Here is a 22,920-nt window from a genome sequence, read left to right as displayed (position 1 = left end):
TATGTGAATTATATTTCAGTAAAGCTGTAATTTTAAAAATATATGCAGGCAGGCACTCTAATCTAAGTATTTGAATTCTTATTTGAATTGTTATGAAGTAAGTAAATGTATTCAATGGGTGATTACCAATTGAGAAAATTATTTAATGAGAAAGTGACACAAGGTTTCCAGTCTCGTTAATGTGACATTCAGGAAAACTGTGCTGGATTTCCTCAGGAGTCTCTCTTTATGGGGAACAGCGATTCTGTCTCCCTATGGATTAGAAAGAAGCTGTGCAGATTACGAAGTGACTGTGAAGCTTATACTGGCATCCCCGTGTGCCAGGATTTTCATGTACAGCCACACAGGTTGTGCACTGGTCGTGGAGACTGTGGTGTAGATAGTGCCCTCTGGAGCTGTGCTGGCTGCCCTCTCTGCAATGTCTGCGTCTTTCAAGGCATCCTGGGCTCAGGCACACTTCAGTAAGAACATCACTACCATTAATTACTGAAAACACAAGTGTAATGCTGTGAATGTGAACGCTGCTTCATGGGAATCTCTCTCTCTCTCTAGTCTTCACAGCACATATTTAAAATATTTCTTCCCAACCCAGAGGAAAACTTAAGTGTATTCACAGATGGTGTTTCTGCGACCATAAAAGCACTTGCTGTGGGTTCAACGGGCAGCTGTACATCAAGGTCGCTAGAATGAACTGTTGCCTTTAAACCCCGGGTCCTAAATGATTTGCAGGGAGTGTACAAGTTCAAGAGCTTTCCATGCAGTTTTACTGTGGAAGCCTCTTACTTTCAGGCCATAAGTGAGCTTAGAAAAGGCAAATAATAAATATATTTTGCTTATTGTTGAAAGAACAAAGGCAAAAACCAGATGTTCTATTATACCTACTGTATTTATTTCTTACATGGTGCTTTTTACTAGGCATCCAATATGATTCCATCCATTCTGGATTGCATTTAAGATTTTTCCCTTAGAGAGATACCCTAAAACATAGCAGGGATCCAGGAAAGGTGGCTCCCCTTATATTCTTGTCATTAGTGAATATTTATGAATATCTGATAGCTCTTAACCTGTCAGCTGAGTCTTCTTCAGATCTAAATAAGACTTTTTATTTTACATAGTTTCCTATAGCAGCACAACATTTCTGGAGCCGCTTCACTGGGAGGATTCTGTCAACAATCAGCATTCCACTGGCATTAACATGCAATAAAAGACAATGAAGCATGACTCAATTAAACCACACACACACACACACACAAAAGTCTTCAGATAACATTAACCCAGTAGTCTTCAAAATCTATGTGGAGCTTCTGCTGCATGGCTAGCCTTAAGGTCAGTGCTTTGAAAACACATGCCTAAGCCTCTAACAACCCTGCATGCAAGATGATTTAGAATAAAGATCAAAACTCTGTTTTGTCTCCTTCCCATAGTGTATCCAAGTATTTTACAGCTTATAAAATGCAGTATCAATTAGGTCTCCCTGCTGCAAAAAGATTAAGAACAAATTTCCCTTCAAGATGTCAATGCAAATTTAATTTATACAGAAGATACAGTTTGGGAGCCCTTTAGAGTGAGATCTATTTTAAACAAACAAACAAACAAACAAACAAACAGACCAAAAGATTATGTGGGGAGTGGTTCAGAGAAAATATGTAAGCACCTGCTGTATGAACTCACAGGACATCTGATATTGGGGTATGCCAATCAACACATTTCCACAACCACAGAAGAGTCTTAGAATAAAGTTGCCACGGTTTGAGAGAAAATAAGGAGCTCTTCTACCAATATGTTTATACACACATTTCTGTCTCACATAACCAGGAGGGTTAGGTACGTTCCTTACAGAACTAGAGGCACAGTTCCTACAGAACTGTTGGTTTGTTTTGGGTTTTTTTTTTTTTTTTTTTTTTTTTTGCTGTACTTGAATATTTAATGCTCTGGGCATTAATCATCAATATTTTAGGTTTCATTATTGAATACTTAAATCATTCTAGTGAATATTGCTCTCATTGAACTAAATCATTCGAACAAAAACTATATGGTTTCACCAAAGTAAAGATAAAATAGATTCAAATAGTGTACAAAAAAAATTTCAAGGATTTTATTGTTTGGGGAAATTATTAAAATTATTTTGCTTCAGTTGTAGCAAAAAGTCATAGATAAATGACCAGGGACATGTGGTGAGCTCATGGGTAAACAGTAAAGGAAAATACTCTGGCATGTTTAAGATATAATTTATAAATTCCAAGTCATTATTTGAAGCTATGATTAATATAACTTCTTTCAAGCTGAATTTCTTTTGTAAGAAAGCTATAAAAATATGCCAACAACAGTGGGAATCAAATAAAAACAATTATTTAAAGTAAACCTTTAAGATAAATTTATACATTAAAAGATACCTTTCTAATACCACAGAAATTAAAATACCTGTTGAAATCATAGGTTCATTTAAAACTATCAAAAATGGGGGTGCCTGGGTGGCACAGTCTATTGAGCATCCAACTCTTGGTTTTAGCTCAGGTCATGATCTCAGTCATAGGATTGAACCCTGTGTGGAGGTCCTCATCCAGCAAGGGGTCTGCTTGGGATTCTCCTCTCCCTCTGCTCCTCCCACTTGTGCTTGCACACACTCTCTCTCTCTCTCTCAAAAAAAAAGAAATCTTTAAAAAAGTTTTTAAAATTATCATTATCAACAATGATAGCAATTGAGTGATTAAATGCCCAAACAGAAAAAATTACTGCTTATAATATTCAGAAGCCAGGAATATAAAATGAGAACCTAAAAATTTTTTGGAAATTCAAGTTATGAAGGCAATTGATAAGGATAATTTAAAAGAAGGAACAATTTTTTTGTCTGGAAATGTAAAAACATTAATTCTTTAAAAGACACTAAAAGTTTACTAGGTGTATTAGTTTCCTATGGCTGCTGTGACAAATTACTCCAAAGCGTGGTTTAACAAATGTAAATGTATTCTCTCACTGTTCTGGAGCCTCAGAGGGAAGAATCTGTCTCCTGGCGCTTTGTAGCTTCTAGGTGCCCCTGTAGTCCTGGGCACGTGGCCCCTTCCTCCACCTTCAAAGCTAAACAGAGCCTTCTGCTTTCTGTAGTCAGATCACCTCTTGCCTCCCTCTCTCATTAGGACACCTGTGATTGCATTAGGGCCCACCCAGATTATCCAGGATAATCTCCCCATCTCAAGATTCTTCATCATATCTAAAAAGTCCCTTTTGCCATGTAAGGTAACCGTCACAAGTTCTGGGAATTAGGACATAGATGTCTTTGGGGTCATTGTACCTTAACAAGTCTACCATAACAGTCCAAAAACTATATTTTAGAATTTTCACCTCTATCCTAGAAGTTGTACAAGTTATTACTTTCTTGATCAGCTTTACTTAGCCTGTGTCATTATTTTCCATAGGACCATCAATGGCCAGTTGATCATCAATATCTTCCAACTGAAAGTCTCAGAGGATCTCTGAGGTCTCTCAGCCAAACTAGTGACACTAGGCAATGTAATGAAGGGTATTGCTTTGAAGGATAGATCCAAACTTCACCATTCTTCTCATTATTAGTCATATGGATGGATGTGTTTTGTTTTGTTTTGTCTAATCAATGGATAAGTGATCTAGATTTCAAAACAAAACACATTTTTCAAAATTACTCCTAACTGGGCAGGATAATATTTAGAAATTTTTTCTTCTTTAAAAAGTGCGAATTTTTTTGAGTAGGCCTGGCAGAGTGGAAATAACATGGGCTTTGGAATTAGAGCTCTGGGCTTACTACTTATTGGGTTACTTTCCACCTTTCATAGTAGAAAACTTATTTATTAAAAGTGCACAGTAAAATAGGATTGATTTACCATTGTTCAGATGATCTATACAAGAAATTCAGAAGTAACTGGTAAATAAAGTAGCATGAAAATAGTAATTATCTCATTAAGCATATATTATAAATGTGAAATGGTGTTGCTAAGTCTAATAAATGCTAGAAATTGGTAAATGAATGTTACCATTCTACTATTTAAATTATCACTGAACTGGCGATTCCCACAATTTCCCACACCTCAGCCTTTGTGTTATGTCATTCCAAAATGCTTATATTAAAAATTCAGGCAAAGCTTCAGTAAGTTAGTGTGACTTAGATATCAGAACAATAACTAAGAATCCCTTTGATAGTGATGGATGATATAGGTATTTTTCTAGATCACAGAAAGTTAGTAAGAAAATCCACATACTAAGGTGTAAAGAAAAATTCCTTTCCTTTAGAAAAATATTTGAAGTCATTCTCCTGAGAAATGCCTACTTTATATATCATTCTTAAGGAGGTAAAGAAGCTGATAGAGCAACTGTCCTTGCCAACAGAACACAGATCTCAAATCTGCAGTGATTGGTCACTAACATGCTCAGAAGCAGTCTAGAGTTCCTCAGATCTCCATAGGATATGTCATTAAATCTTCTCCTCCTGCTGGGTCTGACTTCTGGGAAAAAAGCATATGGTATAAAAATTACTATATTTGGTAGTGAATACTAATGATCACTCAGGAGGCTCATCCTTCAGTTTCTTTGGCCTTTAGCATCTAGTTGGTTATAAATGTGACATGATTTGATTTGATTTAATAATCTTTTTGAATTTGTGGCTCAGGGTTTACAGTATAAAATGTATCTGTAAAATCAGATACCCACCTTTATTTTTGGCACTATCCATCCCATTAACAGATGGTAAAATTAAGGCAAGAAAACCCAGGACTTTCCAAGGCTAAGTTTACATAGGTGCTCATTCCTCTTAAATTAGTAAAATCTGGAAAAAGATTCAACACAAACCTACACACACACACACACACACACACACAGATGTATAAGTGATATAGGGCAACACTGTTTTTCTATAGTGTGGGAAATGGAAGAGATGTTATGTGAACTTTTAAAAAGCTGTATATCAATTTCTTTTTTTTTTAATTTTATTTTATTTTTTATTTATTTATGATAGTCACACAGAATGAGAGAGAGAGAGTCAGAGACACAGGCAGAGGGAGAAGCAGGCTCCATGCACCGGGAGCCTGACGTGGGATTCGATCCCGGGTCTCCAGGATCGCGCCCTGGGCCAAAGGCAGGCGCTAAACCGCTGCACCACCCAGGGATCCCTGTATATCAATTTCTATACAGACAATGTCTTAATCGTATGGAATGACTGAAGAAAGTGTTTTGAAACGCACAGAAATTATTATCTGATTGATATAAAAACAATAACATTTTCTGTGTTACAAGAAGTTTGTGAGTTGAATTTCATGCATGTTATGTTACACAGGGCATATTCTGTAATGTTCAAAACCCAGCATGGTTAATAAAAATAATTCCAGGGAAAGAACTAAGAGAAATTTGGTTAAAGATGTAATTTTACTTCACATAAACAGTTTTTTAAATATTTACTTAAGCTAATTATGCTGGCTCAGTACTGTAAGAGATAGGATTGTGCTACATGGTAGGACAGTAATAGTTTCACCTCTGATGGGATAAATCACTTGGCTAATTTGGCAAATAATGTAAACAGTATACAAATTTTATTTACCAAGGCCAATAGGAAGAATTCTTAGAAGTTGGTTGTATTTGGATCAAATGTCACTATAAAAATAAGACAAGATAGGTTCCATAATACATACTGTTATTTTCTAATGTATCCATAATGAAAAACTCCATCGTGCAAAATAATATAAAATATGGATTTTGTATCAAAACTCTGTCAAAAAGTACAGTTCACATCAGAAGCTAATAGCACTGAGGAGTTAAACGATTAATACAAAAACAAATACATATTACAGATATTTCTTTGTTCTTCACTTACCATGATGCAAACGGCAAGGATTTAACCTTTAAGGGTTAAAGAGTTTAATCAATGTCAATGTCTGATCTTCTGAAGGCGATACAGAACAGTCTGTCTAGCGATACCCAACAGAACATCACTTTGTCAAGCCACAGAGCGCCCAAAAGCTTGTCAAGTAAGTTACCAGAAACCTCTTTGTGGTTAGAACCCAGCTCCTTCCTGCTTGACCTATTATTTGATATTTGACCACTTGGTTGCAAGACACTTGCTCTTTCTAGCTGAAATGTCACTGGGGCATCTTGTCAGCTCCCCGACATCTCGGCCTGACATACAATTTTACTTTTGTGTGCTACAAGGCAGAAAATGCAGGGCAATGGCCTTGTTTTAAATTCTGTCAGCATCAAAGATGGGCGTCACTCTTGGGTCCTACCAACAACCAAAACAAAAAAAAGGAGCCTCTTTTGAAGGTCAAAACAGCCATTACCTTGAAGTTTTTCAGCTTATACTATTTAGTATTACCTGCTATCCTGGTGTGGGAACTGTCCTTATGAAGTGCCTAACCACACCACAGAAATCCTGCCAGCACAATTGCTCTACTTTCTCATCAAATGCAGACTTGATAAAAGGATGAGCTTTCGATGCCTGCAGGGACCCGATTCAGCAGTTAACTTAACTTGTTCAAATGGGCAAGTGGTATCATGTAGCTTTACAAGGAGCAACCTGACCTTCTCACATTGACCAGGAGTGACATTATTGTGCAGGAGGGAAAGCAGTCACATCATTTCTGTTTTGCACAACCTGCTTAAAGTTTGCAACTAAATGCTTGTCTTCAGCCGAGCTGACAAGAGAGAAGAGGGGGCTCAGTGAACCATGGCAGGGCTGCCATGAAATGACAGGAATCATTGGCATACATTTCAAATAGCTCTTTCAATCCTATTAAAGTATTGCGGCCCTGCTTTAAAATAGACAAGTATGAAACAACTTTGATAGATAGAGACTAAAATGGCTTATTGATTTTTTTAAGTCTGAAGGAAATTACCCAAAATGTGTCATTCTTTAACATTTAAAAATATGTTACATAAAAATGAGCAACTGTGATAATAAATAAAACTTAGAAGGAAAAAAAGTTAGTTATTTCATTATTCAAGGAGACATAGGTACCTGCACACATCAAGATATCACACAATTTTTTAAAAACCCACTGCCACCTGGGCTGAAACAAAATTCAACTGATAAGAAAATCCCCCTTCAAAACAATTTTAATTGTACTGTTAACTCTTCCTGCATTTTTTTTTTTTTTATTTCACAAAGTCATTATCCAATCTGCGTTGGTCGTTTGGCATTAGCAGACATTGTCACTGAAGAGGAGTGAGATGACGTCAGAGGATTTAAAAATGTCTCCTTTAAGAAAGTGTAAGTTGTATCCAGTTCAGCTTTCAATGGCAAAAAATCCCCCACACTAACTGTGTCAGCAGGAAGAGCAGCTCTTGAAGGAATGGAGAGATTTGAATGGTCTCGTGATCCTGTCTATGATATAAAGAAGAAAAAACATAGAATTGAAAACTCTGAAACAGAATCTAAAACCCTAAACAGGGAAGGGGGTTGCTAATAATCATTGTAATACAAAATGGGATGGAAATGCCATTTCTAATTTTGCCATAATCTGAATGATAATATATAAATATTATTTTCCAAGAGTGATTGAATCTCTTATGTGTTCCATGTCATCAACTTTTTGAGAGTTTGCCTACACGTGGAAACATTGTATGAAACTTTTATAAAGTTACTGAATCTAAGAGTCAATGTAATCAAGTACCTTTGCCTCTGCTTCCACCAGCAATCTACAGAAATCAATGCTAAGAGTGTTTATTTCATTATGCTATATAATATGTGCTATATAATATGAAAGATCCAACTTCTTAGAAAATGAACTATGGGTATTTATGTTTTTAAAATCTATCAGCCTACTCATGTAATCGACAAATACAGCACAAAGAAAAATAACTCAATTCTAGTGACCTCTAGGAAATAGCACACTGAGATATAAAATGCCAGGGAAATGAACTTTTTTGCCTTTTCCTTTGATAATAATGCCACCACTCTGTTTTAATAATAACTGTTCTACTAAAAGTATTTGGAAATCATGTATCAAATCATGGGGCTGCAACATGAAAACTATTCGCCACATATTTTAAAATCTTACTGGTTTCCAGAAACTACTAGAAGTAAAATCAAAGAAATCCACACCACCATGAAGTACTTGAAAACAGAATTAATATTCTGATGAAGCCTGCAGTAACACTGATAATGAGTAGTTAACATTTGCCATGAATGAAGTCTCTTCGGAAAAGCAGATAGGTATTATTTTGTGACATTTATTGATACCAAGTAACAACAGATCAATTGTACATCAGAATTTTCTAGATTCCCAGCAAGTAAATGTTCTTTAGATAATAAGTATAGTCATAAGCATCTCCATTAAAAACTGCACTTTATACCACAAACTCTTAAAAAACATCTTTTTGGTAGATTCTCTTACAGTCTTCACAATAAAATAGCATGAACAGGATATAAGGATGACTAGCATATAAGGATCTGCCTTCTTATGTCACATTCTACAAAACCATTTTTACATGTGAAAACAAGAGGGGAGCCATCACTGGCTTTAGGAAAGTATTAGCAATGCGACTGTTGTATATGTTACCACTTTTGTGGATTTTTTTTAACTATAACTAGAGAAAAATCAATGGCTGCATCTAACACCTAGTTCAGCAATTTTCTTTGATCTCTGTTCTTTTGATTTCTTGATACTCCACTGCAAGCCTACAGCTGACGGAAATCATCCCTTTTTATGCTGGAAGTTAAAGAAAAAAAAAACTACACCTAAAATGACCACTTGAATGACTTAATGAAGGAGAAGGTTTAGTTTACCTGATGGAAGGAAAAGACCTTCCAAAATCAGGTGTGAACCTTGATTAGCAATGCTGATAAGATTTCACTTGCAAAACTGAAATACTGGACCTACGCATTTCGGTTCAGAACCTGGACAGAGGCATCTCACTTCATCAGAGGCTGGTTTCCTGCACTTGTACAACTCCCAGAAACACCTTTTCTAAATTTTTCTTCCCTGTTTGTCTGAATGGGTAGCATCATTACCTGACTTGATTTTGTTGCTATAAAGACTATAGTGCCATCTACTAACTTCTCCTTCTATCAGACCAGAGGGCGAAGGGAGTGCCAGAAAAGCAAATGATGGTGGGGCCTGATTTTCTTCTTAACAAAAGTTAGTTATAGCTATAGTATTCTTTACTATTGTAAAAGAAAACTGTCAGGCAAGGCTTCAAAAGTTTGTTGTTACATCTTTATATTTCAAGTTCTAGCCTAAGAAAACTATACATGAAAAGAGAGGAATGTGCAAAATTGGACCAAGGAAGGTCATGGAGTCTCTACTTTGTTCTAATGCCTTAGACTAGAGAAACATAACTATGCCACACTGACCAGTCACTCTTGTTGGCAATATTAAAGGTATACAGGATTTACTCAAATCTATATTCTGTTCTTGAAATTTTCTTTCTTATTTTCATGATTCCATCAACCTGGCACATTACAATTAGGAAGATGGTCCTTTAGAGAAGGCCTCTAACTACTCGTTTCTCCTTAATATTCTATGGGTCCTGGCACTCTACAAAGGGGGTCATCTTTTGCCCTTTCTTGTCTTAACTTTTTAATATGTCTATTTTACACAGGTTGACTAAAAGCATCTTTTCATTTAATATCACATTTTTAATTAAATCCTCTTGAAATGGGTTGTTGAGTATTTAAATCAGACTCTCACTTTTTTTGCATGCTACTTTCTGATGTTTTATGTCCTAACCACGGAAAATAACTTCCTAAAAAAGAGATTTTTTTTAAAGATTTGCACCCCCAAAATGTAGGCCCTCTACCAAGTAAACAGATTTACTCTTGTGTAAACGAAAAAACATTTTTTTGTTAGTAGGGTAATTTGCTATACTCTATACACTTATGAAATTAATTTTCTTTTATGAAATGGGAAAAAAACTGATTTTAAGACTTAATAGCTTATAAACAAAGGCAGCAAAAATTGTGGTGAAATCTTGATTTGAGATCGTGATGTTAAAAAAAATAAGTAAATATGAACTCTTCTTCTTGTTACAAATAGTATCCAGAAATATATCATAACACTTTTAATATAACACAGAGAGTAAAAGACAGTTAAATAACTTTTTTATCAGTGACCATTAAAAGTTAATATTCACTACCTGATCTTACATTTTAAATTTGTATAGTCCATGGCCATTCGAATTACTTTTTAAACTGCTGAGGTGTTCTGGTACTCTCACATGTAAATCTAAATTTAAGCAATTTTTCAAAAAGAGATTAGTTACCTGAAATAAAAGCTAGGTGTCATGTGAATCTTTATGGAAGCACTTTTATTTACTCAATAAGCTGTAAATGATTCTATTTGAACTGTTACAGTCCATCAGCTAAATATATATTCACAATACAAAATATGTTAACTACATTTTTGCATTTTAAAATTTTTATGAAATACAGTAATTGGTCATGTCTAATAGTTATTTTTCAAGGCTTTATTGCCTTAGTTGTCCAAGAGTATTTTCCCAACAAAAAAAGTAAATAAAGCATTAGTCTAATAATATGAAAATCACTCAATAAATTATCTATAAATGAAAGCCATTTTGCAGACCAAGGCTTCTGAAACAAGGACACCAAACTATTTGTCTCCCATATCGCATATATGATCAAGTTAAGTCTTCTGGAATCTAGTATTCTGAGAAGTGAGGGTGATGTGATTTAGTAAGCCATATAGTACTGCATGGAAATTCTGCAAGGCACATAGGATGGGTATGGGACCAGAGATCCAAAGACTACAGTTTCCCTCCCACTTCTGTTCCAGTCCAGCTGGGCCATCTCCAGCATGGGAACTAACCCATCCACGTATCGTATCCCTTGCCTATAAGATAAGGAGCTATACCCTTTACAACTCCAAAGGTCTACGGATCCACATAAATCCATGTGTGATGGCATATGACATAATGTTAACGCCCAGCTTTTGTGGGTGATATCAGATATCAGTTTCCCAAACACAGTACTTCAGATTTTGAAGGGACATACATAAGAGGAATGCACACTGCACATGGTTCTTTAAAAAGTCACATAGATAACAAGATTAGCCACAGTTTGGATGATGTGGTTTCATTCAACTAAATTCTACAGCAATTTTTTATAACTTTGACCTCCATGATGATGTTTTAAGCTCTGTAAATCACTGACCGCTTAAGTAGCGTGTGCAGCGACACATCAACTGATGAGAGAATCGAAGTACCCACCAGAGGGCCTTACAATGAGGCTCTATCGCTGCTGCCACTTTATCTGCTAATGTGCTCTTACCACTAGAGTCTCTGTACTCAGTATCATAGAGTCTTCTTCCTCCCAAACAGTTCGAGTTAGTTAACCAAATTCTACCTGTCTATTTTCCAGTTCTGTCATGCTGGCATCATAGGATACTGAAGTCTCCACGAAGCTGTCAAATAATCATAAAGTTTCCTCATCTGGAATGGTCCATTATATACTTTATATATATATATATAAAGTGAGGGCTCCCGGCACCTTACATATATATATATATATATATATATATATATATATATATAGTAAATATATATAATATACATCCACATGAACCTGATAAATATATGTGTGTATATGCATGTTGCTATATGCATTCACATACATACATTATATATATGCACATGTGTATAATATGCATGTGTATAAACATATACATACACCTGCTATCACATCATTAAATATATTCCTTGTAGTTACCAATCCTAACTTTGAGTTAGCAATGCCAAACCTGTAGGAATATTTTACGTCTTCTTTTCCCCATAAGTCATGAAATCTTAGTGCAGACCAGTTTGGCTCTTTAGCTCACTGACATCAAGACATGTGGGGATATGTCCCACACATGTCCCACACATCAAGACATGTGGGGATATGAGTCAGTGGAGCACTGTGGGGATATGTCCCACTGTGGGGATATGTCCCCACTGTGGGGATATGTCCCACATGTCCCACACATCAAGACATGTGGGGATATGAGTCAGTGGAGCACTGTAAAGGAGTTCTCTAGGTAGGGGACAACCTGAGAGGCTTTGGACCTAGAGATTAAGAAGGAAGGGCAACTGTAGAGATAGAAACAAATAGAAAAGAGATAGAAGATATTAAAAACATACTTGATTCACGTTACAACAATTTTGTCCTCAAGTAGACATTCAATGTTGGTTCAAGAGCGAGAGCTCTAAAGTTGATGTCTGGTTCAAATCCAGCCTTGACTATTTGGTTAATGTGGCAGATTAACTGGCCTAGCAGACTTGATTCCTGGTACCTCTCTCTAAGCACATCCTTGGCCATGTGGCTGTGCAGCTCTCTGCTTCTCTGTCTAGCCTCCTCTACCATTTCCTCACTGGCACTCTGCAATCCAATCACATGGAACTTGTGAGTCCCATGCTGCCATGCCTCATGCCCGCTTCCCATCTGTGTGCTGTCCTACATGCAGTGAGGGCTCCCGGCACCTTTCAGACTCTGCTCAAGGTTTCCCTCTTTGTGAGGCCTTTCCAGATCCTCATCCCGCACTTCCTTAACTGTAGTGAGCTGTGACACCCAATCACACTTTTACATTCCCTCATGGGCATCTATTTTTCTATTTTTATTATTTGTATGTTCTTATATCTCCTTTATAAAACTCTGAGCACCTGGTGCGATGGAATCGGGACTTTGTATCCCTAGTACTTAGTACAGTATCTGAGGCTAAATGAGATTTCTGATGAATAGACTACTTGTGTGGTATTGGTCTCCTATTGCTATTTAGTTATTTCATGTATATACAGATTATGTCACAATTAAAGTAGCACAGGGATATGGGTTTTAAAGTTGGAAAGACCTTGGGTTCCAAATTTGATCCCGCCATGTATTAAATGTGTGACGTTTGACACGTTACTGAGCCTGTGTCAGTCTGCATCCTTACCTGTGAAGTAGGAAGAATATTCCTCCTAGGGTTGTTATGAGGATTAAATGAAATAATTGACACAAAAAGGCACAGCATTCAGTAGCTCCTCTTCTTCACATCTCCTTCGACTCTTCTCAGATGATAATAAGTTCTAAATTTATAATTATACCTAACATGTATTGAGCACATACATCAGGTACTGTGCTAGGTTTAGCTTTATAGGCATTACCTTGATTCTCACAAAAACTCACTGAGAAAGTAGTACTGTTACCCTCATTTTACAGCTGAAGAAGTAAGCCTCAGAGACAATAAACTGCTCCATGTTGCACAGCCTGGAACATGGTAGAAAAAGATGTGACTTTTGATCCATCTGATTCTTTTCCCCTAATGCTTGACCACTACCTTATCGGACTGCCCAAAGAAGACAGCCTCTGGTTTATTTTATAATCAGAACTGTTTCATAAACACAGTAATGGCTCAACAAATCTCTGTAAAGCTGGGAAATAAAAATACATAGACTGTACTTGGGGCTAAAAATAAATGTTTATATTTTGATAACATATTTTATTGTAGTCCCACATTTGAATATCCATAATACTGGAGTAAATAAATAGATTTTATAGCATTTACATAAAAGCTCTAGCCTTTCACCAAAGGAGCATATACATTGTTATATTCAGAGATAAAATTCAGCACTGAAGTTTTAAATTACACTAGAACATTTAAACTTTAATTTTAAATTACTTTAAAGATGTCTTGTGCCTGACAAGATAACAATTCCCATTTTCTTCTCTCAGGTGTTTAGATTTCCTGACATGGCTGAGGTTGGGAAAAGAGTTGAAGAATTTTCCTGGAGAGCTTTTGTTCTTTCTTTTCCTACTTTCCTCTACAACCCTGTGCTCCCAGTCCTGCCCTGGCAATGTGGATACACTTGATGGTAAGAATGCCAGAAATGGCCAGAAAATGCAAAGGTAGCAATTTTTTCCTCTGTATCTTAGAAAAATGTAGTTGCAAAAAATTCAGAGGGAACTTTAAATATAAATATATTCACACACCCAAGTACATACAAAGGTACAAAAACTTAGGCATACTCTAGAAAAAATGCCACTGAAAAACTGAAACGACAAGCTGATAAAAGCAGTGCAATGCACATATGGCCATAAGAGTGACCTTCTTAATTTACAACAGAGTCGTGCAACTAAAGAGAAAGGAGAACCTAGGCACCTGAGTGGCTTAGTTGGTTAAGTGTCTGCCTTCACTGATGAATCATGATCTCAGGGTCCTGGGACTGAGTCCTGCATCAGGCTCCCTGCTCAGCTAGGGGTCTGCTTCTCCCTCTATCCTTTCCCCCTGCTCGTGCTCATGTTTTCTCTATCTCTCTTTCTCTCTCTCTCTCTCAGTCTCTTTCTCGTGTGTGCACTCTCTCTCAAAAAATAAGTAAAATAAGATAAAATAAAATGAAAAAAGAAAAAGGAGAACCTAATTAGAAAGCAGGCTAAGGATAGTCTAGTATTAAGATTGGGTTCAGCTGTAACAAAAACTCAAAATGTCAGTAGCCTGAATAAGACAGTTTATTTCTCTCTGATAGAACTGTTTGCAGCTATCAGGAATCCGAACAAAAACTAAAAAGAATCTAAATGGCTTCTATCTTGGGCTCCATAGCTTCCTGTGTGCCTTCCACCTCAGGGCCCAAAATAATTGCTTAAGTTCCAGCCATCATGTCTGCATTGTAGTCAGAAGAGAGGAGGACAAAAACAAGGAGGAGGCACCAGTTACATTTAAGGACAGTTCCTAAAATCACAACACTTTCACTTACATCCCATTGGTCAGACCTTGGCTTAAATGTCTAATTAAACTTCAGAATGTCAGAAATGTAACTCCCCCCTTCTCTGTGGCCCAGATAATATTCAGAGTTTCTATTACTAAAAAACAAAGAGAAAACAGATATCAGGAAACCACTGGTGGCCTCCGCCTCCTATATAAATTGGCCTTTTGGTTGGAAAGGTAAGAATACAATAAACAACATATGAACAAGTGCTAAACCCCACTCATAATATAAAAAACACAACACAAGGGGTGCCTGGGTGGCTCCATCAGTTGAGAGTCCGACTCTTGATTTCGGCCCAGGTCATGATCTCAGGGTCCTGAGATCAAGCCTCAGGTGAGCTCCACACTCAGAGCAGAGTCTGCTAGAGATTCTCTCCTCTCTCTCTGCTCCTTCACCCAGCTGGTGGGGGCCCTGGCGCATGCTCATTCTTTTTCTGTCTCACTCTCTCTCTTGCTCTCAAATAAATAAATAAAATCATTTTTAAGAAGAGAGAGATGCAACACAAAACATGCCAATGAAGACTACCCCTTTAACCTATAAGATAGGCAAAAATTTAGATGTCTTATGATGCCCATTGCTGAGAGACTAGCTCAGACCATGCAGGTAGAGATGCAAGCTGGTGCAACCTATGTGGAAGACAGAATTTTAAATGTACCTGACCACTGATCCAGCAATTCCACTGCTAGGTATTTCTTCTCTGGCTACACTCGCAAAAGTTCACCAACGTGGGCAGACAGATGTGTTCATTGAAGTTTTTTTGTTATGTTTTGTTTTTATACAGAAAACCAGTATTTAAATAAAACTAAAGGATCCATCAACAGAGTGCTATTCAAGTGAAGTATGACACAGCCATAGAATACAACCATTAAAAAAAATCAAGGTGTTGAATATGTAAATACTAATATATATAAATATGTCTAAATGAAAAAAGAAGATTCAAAATTATATGTGTGTATATAGAGAAAACCTACTTGTATTTTAAAAATAAACAGAAGGCACAGGCATACAAATACCTACCTTACTTTCTGAAAAAGGAATCACAAGAAAGTGTTCATTATCGTTGGAGTATGGATGAGGGGTAAAAAAGCTTTCAAAGTTCAAAATTTTCTTTCCATGGCTTTTATCTTTAAAACTATTTGAACCATGAACAAAGGCTATGTATGAAACTGGCAGTTTACAAAAGTAAATGGGAAAAAAATGGTAACCCCCAATAGTCATCAAAAATGGAAAGTAAGGGATCCCTGGGTGGCGCAGCGGTTTGGCGCCTGCCTTTGGCCCGGGGCGCGATCCTGGAGACCCAGGATCGAATCCCACATCGGGCTCCCAGCATGGAGCCTGCTTCTCCCTCTGCCTGTGTCTCTGCCTCTCTGTCTCTCTCTGTGACTATCATGAATAAATAAATAAAATCTTTAAAAAAAAAAATTAAAAAAAAAAAAAAAAATGGAAAGTAAAAAGTATTTATTTGTCACCAATCAAAACTGAATTTCAAAAAATTATGATACTAAATGTAAGGGAAGGCATTATGAAACAGGCATTTATAAGTTGGTAGTGATTGTCTAAATTGATAGAACCACTTGGACTATAATTTGGAAGCCCCCTTAAATGGATAATACCATTTGATCTGACAATTCTATTTTGAGTAGGTTCCTTATATCAATACTAACAGATGAAAGTTGGAAATAATCCCATATTCAACAACAGAAGTATCTTTTAGCAAGCTATAGCCACTTGATGGAATATTATACAACTATAAATTTATAGTTATGAACTTACGGACAAATGCTTAGGTATGAGCCGGAGTCAGAAAACTTTTTCTATAAAGGGTCAAATAATATTTTATGCTTTGCAGGCCATGTATTCTCTGTTGCAACTACTAAATTCTGCCACTGTCACCCAAAAGCAGCCATAGATGATATGCAAATGAATTAGTATCCCATGTTCCAATAAAACTTTATTCATGAGCACTGAAATTTGGATTTCACATAATTTTCACATCGTGAAATGTTGTTCTTTTTTTTCCCGACCATTTAAAAATATAAAAACCATTTCTAGCTTGCAGGCTATACAGAAACAGGTGGTAGGTGGATTTGGCTGACAGGCTTCAAACTTTGCCAACCCCTGAGCTAGACCATATATGTGAAAAGGTAACACACAAAATCACATATGATAGCTTGTTTTGAGTTACTGGAATTGTTGGCATTTTTCCCCAAAACTTCTGTATTTTCCAAATTACCTAAAATAAGCATGCCTTACTTTTATAACCAAAACTATTTATTAAAAAAGACTAATTTTATGTGTACTGAAACCCATATTTAAGTACAGTTATAATTCTGAAATGTGCAGTCAAAATGAAAATGTAATTGGTTAAAGGCCTCAGAGGGTAAGTCTTTAACCAAGCGTTTTGCAAATTTTGAAAAGGTCTAAATTTAGCTGAGGACACTTTCCTATTTCACCATCCTCCGTATCTAACCCATAGCCACAATCTGACACTGAACAAACACAAATAATTATATAGAGTAACCTGTCCCTCTACTCTGCACCAAAGCAACTCCTTATGTAGAGTGGCTACTTACAACTTGCATGCCTTCATTTTATTCCAAATAGCACTTCTAGCTGCCAAATTACAACTTCTGTGGTCAAAATATACACATGTCACACTCTATCTGGGAACCATTAGGCAGAACTGTTCTGACCACTTTTTCATTACTGAAGAATTTCCTCTTAAACTTATACACCTTTTTTATTCAATGTCAAAAATTTAATAATAATCTGAGAGCTATAAATTCAGACCTTTTGCAGTATGTTTTTCACTGGGTGGAATCATGACCATGCGCTCAGGTAAACAGAAGAAGAATCATCTAAAATTTAAAGTTGTTTCAAAGAGATAGATGACTTTCCTCAATCTTACTAACGTATCTGTCAATCACATACCTCAACAAAATTAGCAATAAACTCACACTTTAAAATTTGAAACTCATTTTTCCCATTCCCCCGCCCAACTGCTGTTTTAAAAGTCATGCCCCTCATTATACCACATCACACCTAAAATTTCTAGCAATTCTTCATAAGAATGCAACAAATGGTCTTTATTCCCTCCAACCAGCACCACGGCCTTTCTGGAGTGGAGTGGAGTTAAAAGAACACGGTTTCTCTATTTCCCAGTGAGAGGGAAGCACTTCAAATGTAAGACAAGTCATGTGATCTGGGGTTCACATCTGTGGAGTGCCTGCAAATCACAGCAAGCACTGGGGAGTATGTTCCAAAACAAATCACTTAGCTGGCAATGACATTTCCTTTACATGATAGGCAGGAATGTTATTTCTGATAGAAGCAGGCCATTTCCAGCAGTCTCAGACCAAACCCATATCTCTAGGGAGAACATCCTATAGAACTGTGAGAATAATACAGCAACCACAGAATTCCAAAATAATATACCTACAGATTACATTTCAGGAATCCATTCCCTACATTATCAATTCCATATGAAAGATTTTCCCCATGCTTGCATAATGCATAAAACATATCTAAACCCACTTCCACTATTAGTATTCTAAATCAGCTCTATTAATCAATTCTTTCAATAAATATCTATTGAGTACCTACAAGGTGCCAGATACTGTTCTAGGTACTGGGATAGAGCAGTGAATTACACACACAAAAACTGTCCTCAAGGAAGTTCATGCTGTCCTTAACTAATCTGACTCTGGAGCCAGTTCTCCTTAAATAATAATTTGCTGAAATACAATGTAACCACACAAGTGCTATTTTTTGTAGTGCTAAGTTTTGATGGACAGGGCCCTGGGAGTTTATCAGCCTCATTGTTCTGTGGATATGATTGAGGTTCCAGTAATGAGTTACGTTTCCCTTGTTCTTGCCTGATCTGCTTACCCAAGACCTCAAATGCCCCTGCAGAGACTTTGTCAGGAGTTGTTGGGTGTCTGCAATACCTCCCCCAGCTCCTGCCTCCATCCAGTGCATCAGCCAGCTCACTGTGCCATATGGGTGACGTCTCTACACAGAATTGGCCATATGCCCACCCACCCCCGTCACCCAAAAACTATGGCAATTCTGATGAACCCAGAGTCCCACCATGTCTATCATCAAACATTTCTTTCAGTTTCCACCTATATGGCCTTTTTCTAAGAGTCCCGATACCGATCCCTAGCCCTGCACGGAGGAGAAACTCTAGATGGTGGTTCTTTCTATTTCCCATCTCCTCCTCTGGGCACCTCTCCACAAAACCTCCACTCTTCTTTTACTTATTACCAAAACCCTCCTTCAAATGAACTTCTTCAGAGCCTACACACCAGTTTTTCAAAAAAGCCTAGCCTCATTTGAAATGCAGTTCAAGCTCAAGGTAGGATGTCCACAAGATGATGACTGGGACTTAGGCTTCCAAGCTGTTTACCAAAATTTTTTCTTTAGTTATTTCATAAAGTGTCTCTTCATGTTCTCTAATGTAAATGCATTTTAATATTTGTATACAAGTTATCTCTTCGATCTTCTATTTCCTACTTCATCTCTTCTTTATTGTCTATTTACTTATTCGAGAGTATTCAAATCTGCTATCGGAGACCAGAAAAATTATATAGGTAAAACTCAAAATAAGTGTTAAGCCTAAAGGATGAATCAGCCAGCAATCTGTGAGACACAGGCACAATCCACATGTGGAGAACGTCATAAGTTTGAGCCCTAAAAGACAGGTTACTTGTAGATCAATGGGGGCAGAAAGACCACATCCTGAGGTAGAGATATGCCACCTCCAGGCTCACGTCATTCTTAATTTGACCCAGGAGGTGTAGACAAAACCCAAAGCTGTTCAGCAGCCAAGGTGGCAAGCTGTAGCTAGTAGCTGTACAGATTTGTCCCCCCTGCCTCTCTCCTGGAAGGCAGCTCTCTGTCAAACCTTCACCCTGGTCCTCACAACCTCACAGAGAGTAGAAGAGGCTGATGCAGCCGAGAGACACAGGTCATAAGACGCTGCTGCTTGACCAGAGTCAGCGACTATGGTCCTTCCCCTGCTGGCTCCCTACCACATGGCCTCTGCTTCTCCCAGTGTGTCTTAAATTGATCTGAGAAGCTGTGTATTTGAGTACCTTCACGTGCTCTGTGAAACCTTCTGTTCTGTGACCTTTGGGGTAACTGGCCTCTTTGCGTACTTGGAGGCGACCATGGCTTCAGGGTCAATCAGCACGCTGCCGTGAAGTGCGCCCTGCTTTCTCCTGTCCAAGGACTGCTTGGCATGCTGCTCCTCTTTAAAGGATGCTTCATCAGGTTTTTACTGCTCTTCACGACTTGCCTTGGGGATAGCCTTGCCCCCGACTCCCCCTGCCACCTGTTACCTCATATTTGGGTTGAAAGGCCCTGCTCTGTGTCATCACAACACAGTCTCACAATCTGCTGTCTGCTCAGACCCATGCAGCTCAACACACTGGCTGCTAGCCACATGTAGTTGCTTCAGTTTTAATTCATTACATTTTAGTGCAACACAAAATTCAATTAAAAATGAAAGTTGAGTTCCTCAGTCATGCTAGCCACACTCCAGGGACTCCATGGCCACATTTCCTTTATGAGGAGCTGGAATAGATGGTGCTGGCTTCCGCTGGGTGCTCCTCCAAGGAAGGCACGGGCTACTTTGCTTGTTTTCCTATCACCAGTGGCTTCACTGGTGACTGGCACCTAACAGGTGCCCCAGATGTTCACCTGTTGTCAAACAAATGGACTTCCTCTAATCTGTGCTCCAGGGAAAGCCAACACAAAGGGCATGCTTTGATATTAAACTTTTCTCTTTCCGAAAATATTAATTCACAAAGTTTTGTTTTCTTTAATTCTGACTTCCTTCTGGAGTGTCTAACGTGTCAGGGGGGACCTCACTGTTCCTCTCTAGGCTGATCTTTCTTGACCTTCTCAAGAGTTGTCACTGTGACATTTTATGCTAGGGCACCCTGAAAGAGAGGGAAAGAAGTCCGTCGAAAAAGGCAAGAGAAAAGTTATTTTGCCAACTGTCCATTCTCGAGACCACCAGGCAGGAATCCTGGCTCCCTTATGCTCGATTCTGTATATCAGAGAAAAAGGCATTCTTACCCTACAGCTTTTAATTTTTAATTTTCATACTCTCTTGGGAAAAAGATCCTATGATATGCCAAATTTGGAGGCAGTCTAATTGTTTGATGTGAACTTTCAAAGTTTCCTTTGAGTTGAGTGTCTGTCTGGTTGGGCAGAAAAGGGGAAAAGAGGGAATTTACATTCACTTTGCTAAACATTAGCATCTTTTGTTCAATAATTTGAATGCAGGATGGTGTGGGGGCAAACAGCTTAGTGAACAAGAGTTGACACAGACAGTGTAAAATCTTTTAAGGTGCTTGGATTCAATGAGGGAGAAAGTGAGACGGAGGCGTATCCCAGCTTCCTAACTGTGCTCCAGTCTGCAGGAACTTTGTGACAGGTCCCTGTCTCTCAGCTACACTTGACTGGCTTTTGCTGACATTCAGCTGTCAGACAGCAACCCTTTACCAGGCCCCTAACATGCTCCACAGCTTCACCCAATTAACTCGCTCTCACTTGACACGGCAGCAAAAAGCTTCATAATAGGTGGTCAAGGTGCATGGTGTCTGCCTGCCCTCGAAGTGCTCACACACAGCAAGACGTTGAACTACTTTTCTTCTTGCCTGTGTGCTCACAACTAGTGTGACTACAATTTAGTCATTCCATGTATTGAATTGGACAGGAATATAGGAAATATTAGAGTGATGCATTAAGCTGCTCAAAAGCAGACTTCTGGATGACTAAAGTTCAATTTCAAATCACTTCCTTAGGCCCTTCTGAGAGAAAGATTTGATTTTTAGATTACCAGAAGTTAACATCAACTAGCAATCAATTTATAGCTATTTTTCCCACTATATCATTAATAACAGCATTCTATAAAGATAACGTGCTGTAGGAAAATGGGATTTGACAAGTGAGGGCAGAAAAGTCTAGGCACGATTCAAGAGTCTGGAGTTCAGCCTTTACTCATAAACATGCACTTTTCAGATGAATTCTACAATAATCTTTCTGTAAATTTTGGTCACGCTAGCCTTTCTGATGAAATAGATTGTATTTGAAATTATGTTTGGCAAAGAAATCAAAATTTTTATACTTATTTTGAAAACTTATCTAAATAATTTACACATTTTCTCTCATCTCCCACTCTGTTCCGACCGAAGCATATAATCCATTTTCATTTATTGGCACTCTGAAAATGTGAAAATTACAGGGGAAAAAAGTTACATAAAGAAAAGGAAAAGTGATATAAACTGTACTGCCTTTGTAAACCTTGTAAACCTTTACACTTGTAAGGCTTGGTGATGAAGATGGCACTGAAAACTTACTTTTTGATAGGACTTTTCATTATTGACACCCAAAAGCAGCTCTTCATAGCTATTTTTTTTTTGAAAGAGTTATTTGCTTATTTTAGAGAGGGGGATGTAGGGCCAGAGGAAGAGAAGCAGTCTTCCTGCTCCCTGAGTATGGAGCCCAACATAGGGCTTGATCTCATGACCTTGAGATCATGACTTATGCCAAAACCAAGAGTCAGACACTCAATCGATTGACAGGGCCACCCAGGTGTCCCTCTTAGAGCTATTATTAAGATAGAGTTATGATTTCAATTCTATCCTATCAATAATCAAAGGTAATCCTATCAATAATCAAAGGTAAAAATCTAATTACAGGAACAGGGGGTTCTAGCGTCCACCACCATGAACCAATCCTGGTGGTGAGTTACCATTACCCTACACACACCAGGCAAAGCAGAATTTAACCATACCTTGCTATTCCATGTGAGTCTGGGAAGACCCTCTGAGCTCTGGAAGTCAGGTCTCCAAGTAGCAAGTGCCTCTGTGACATGTCTTTAAATTAAACAAAATCTTTCTCTACATATAATGTGTATTTGTGTTTTGAACACTGCTCACTTCTTACCAGAAGCTCAAGGCAAGAATAGATCTTAACTGAATTGCTGAGCAATTAGGAAGCCACCCTGCATCCACTTGATTCATTAAGTCCTGTCAACTTTTCCCTGTTTATCTCCAATGTCATGTTCCTCTACCCCATTACGGCCCTCACTCCTCACTGGCACCTCTTTAATATGACCTACCACAATGCATTGTAAGTATTCATGCAGATGACCTGCCTTCTCACAGAAGTCATCGGATCCCTGGGAGAAAGTCCCTAATCTCATCCTGGTAAGGA

At 37.8% G+C, this 22,920-nt stretch overlaps 1 protein-coding gene across 9 annotated transcripts in view; it reads right to left on the bottom strand.

The window, feature by feature from the left end:
• Positions 1–22,920, bottom strand: part of CCDC171 (coiled-coil domain containing 171) — a 322,833-nt gene that overhangs the window by 11,700 nt on the left and 288,213 nt on the right. For 5 of the 9 annotated variants that reach the window (XM_038552441.1, XM_038552440.1, XM_038552438.1 and 2 more), the window contains one exon: positions 7,127–7,339. The exons of 1 other annotated variant lie outside the window; for it this stretch is intronic. In XM_038552441.1, coding sequence (XP_038408369.1) covers positions 7,127–7,339 — 213 coding nt within the window. Of the gene's footprint in view, positions 1–5,636; positions 7,340–22,920 lie in introns of those variants that run through there. 3 more of the 9 variants (XM_038552443.1, XM_038552442.1, XM_038552446.1) reach the window with 2 other exon arrangements.

The sequence above is a fragment of the Canis lupus genome, chromosome 11 (genome assembly GCF_011100685.1).
Source record: "Canis lupus familiaris isolate Mischka breed German Shepherd chromosome 11, alternate assembly UU_Cfam_GSD_1.0, whole genome shotgun sequence".
In the NCBI taxonomy this organism is placed as follows: domain Eukaryota; kingdom Metazoa; phylum Chordata; class Mammalia; order Carnivora; family Canidae; genus Canis; species Canis lupus.
The sequence above is the reverse complement of the archived record's forward strand: the minus strand, read 5'-3'. Positions and strand labels throughout refer to the sequence as shown.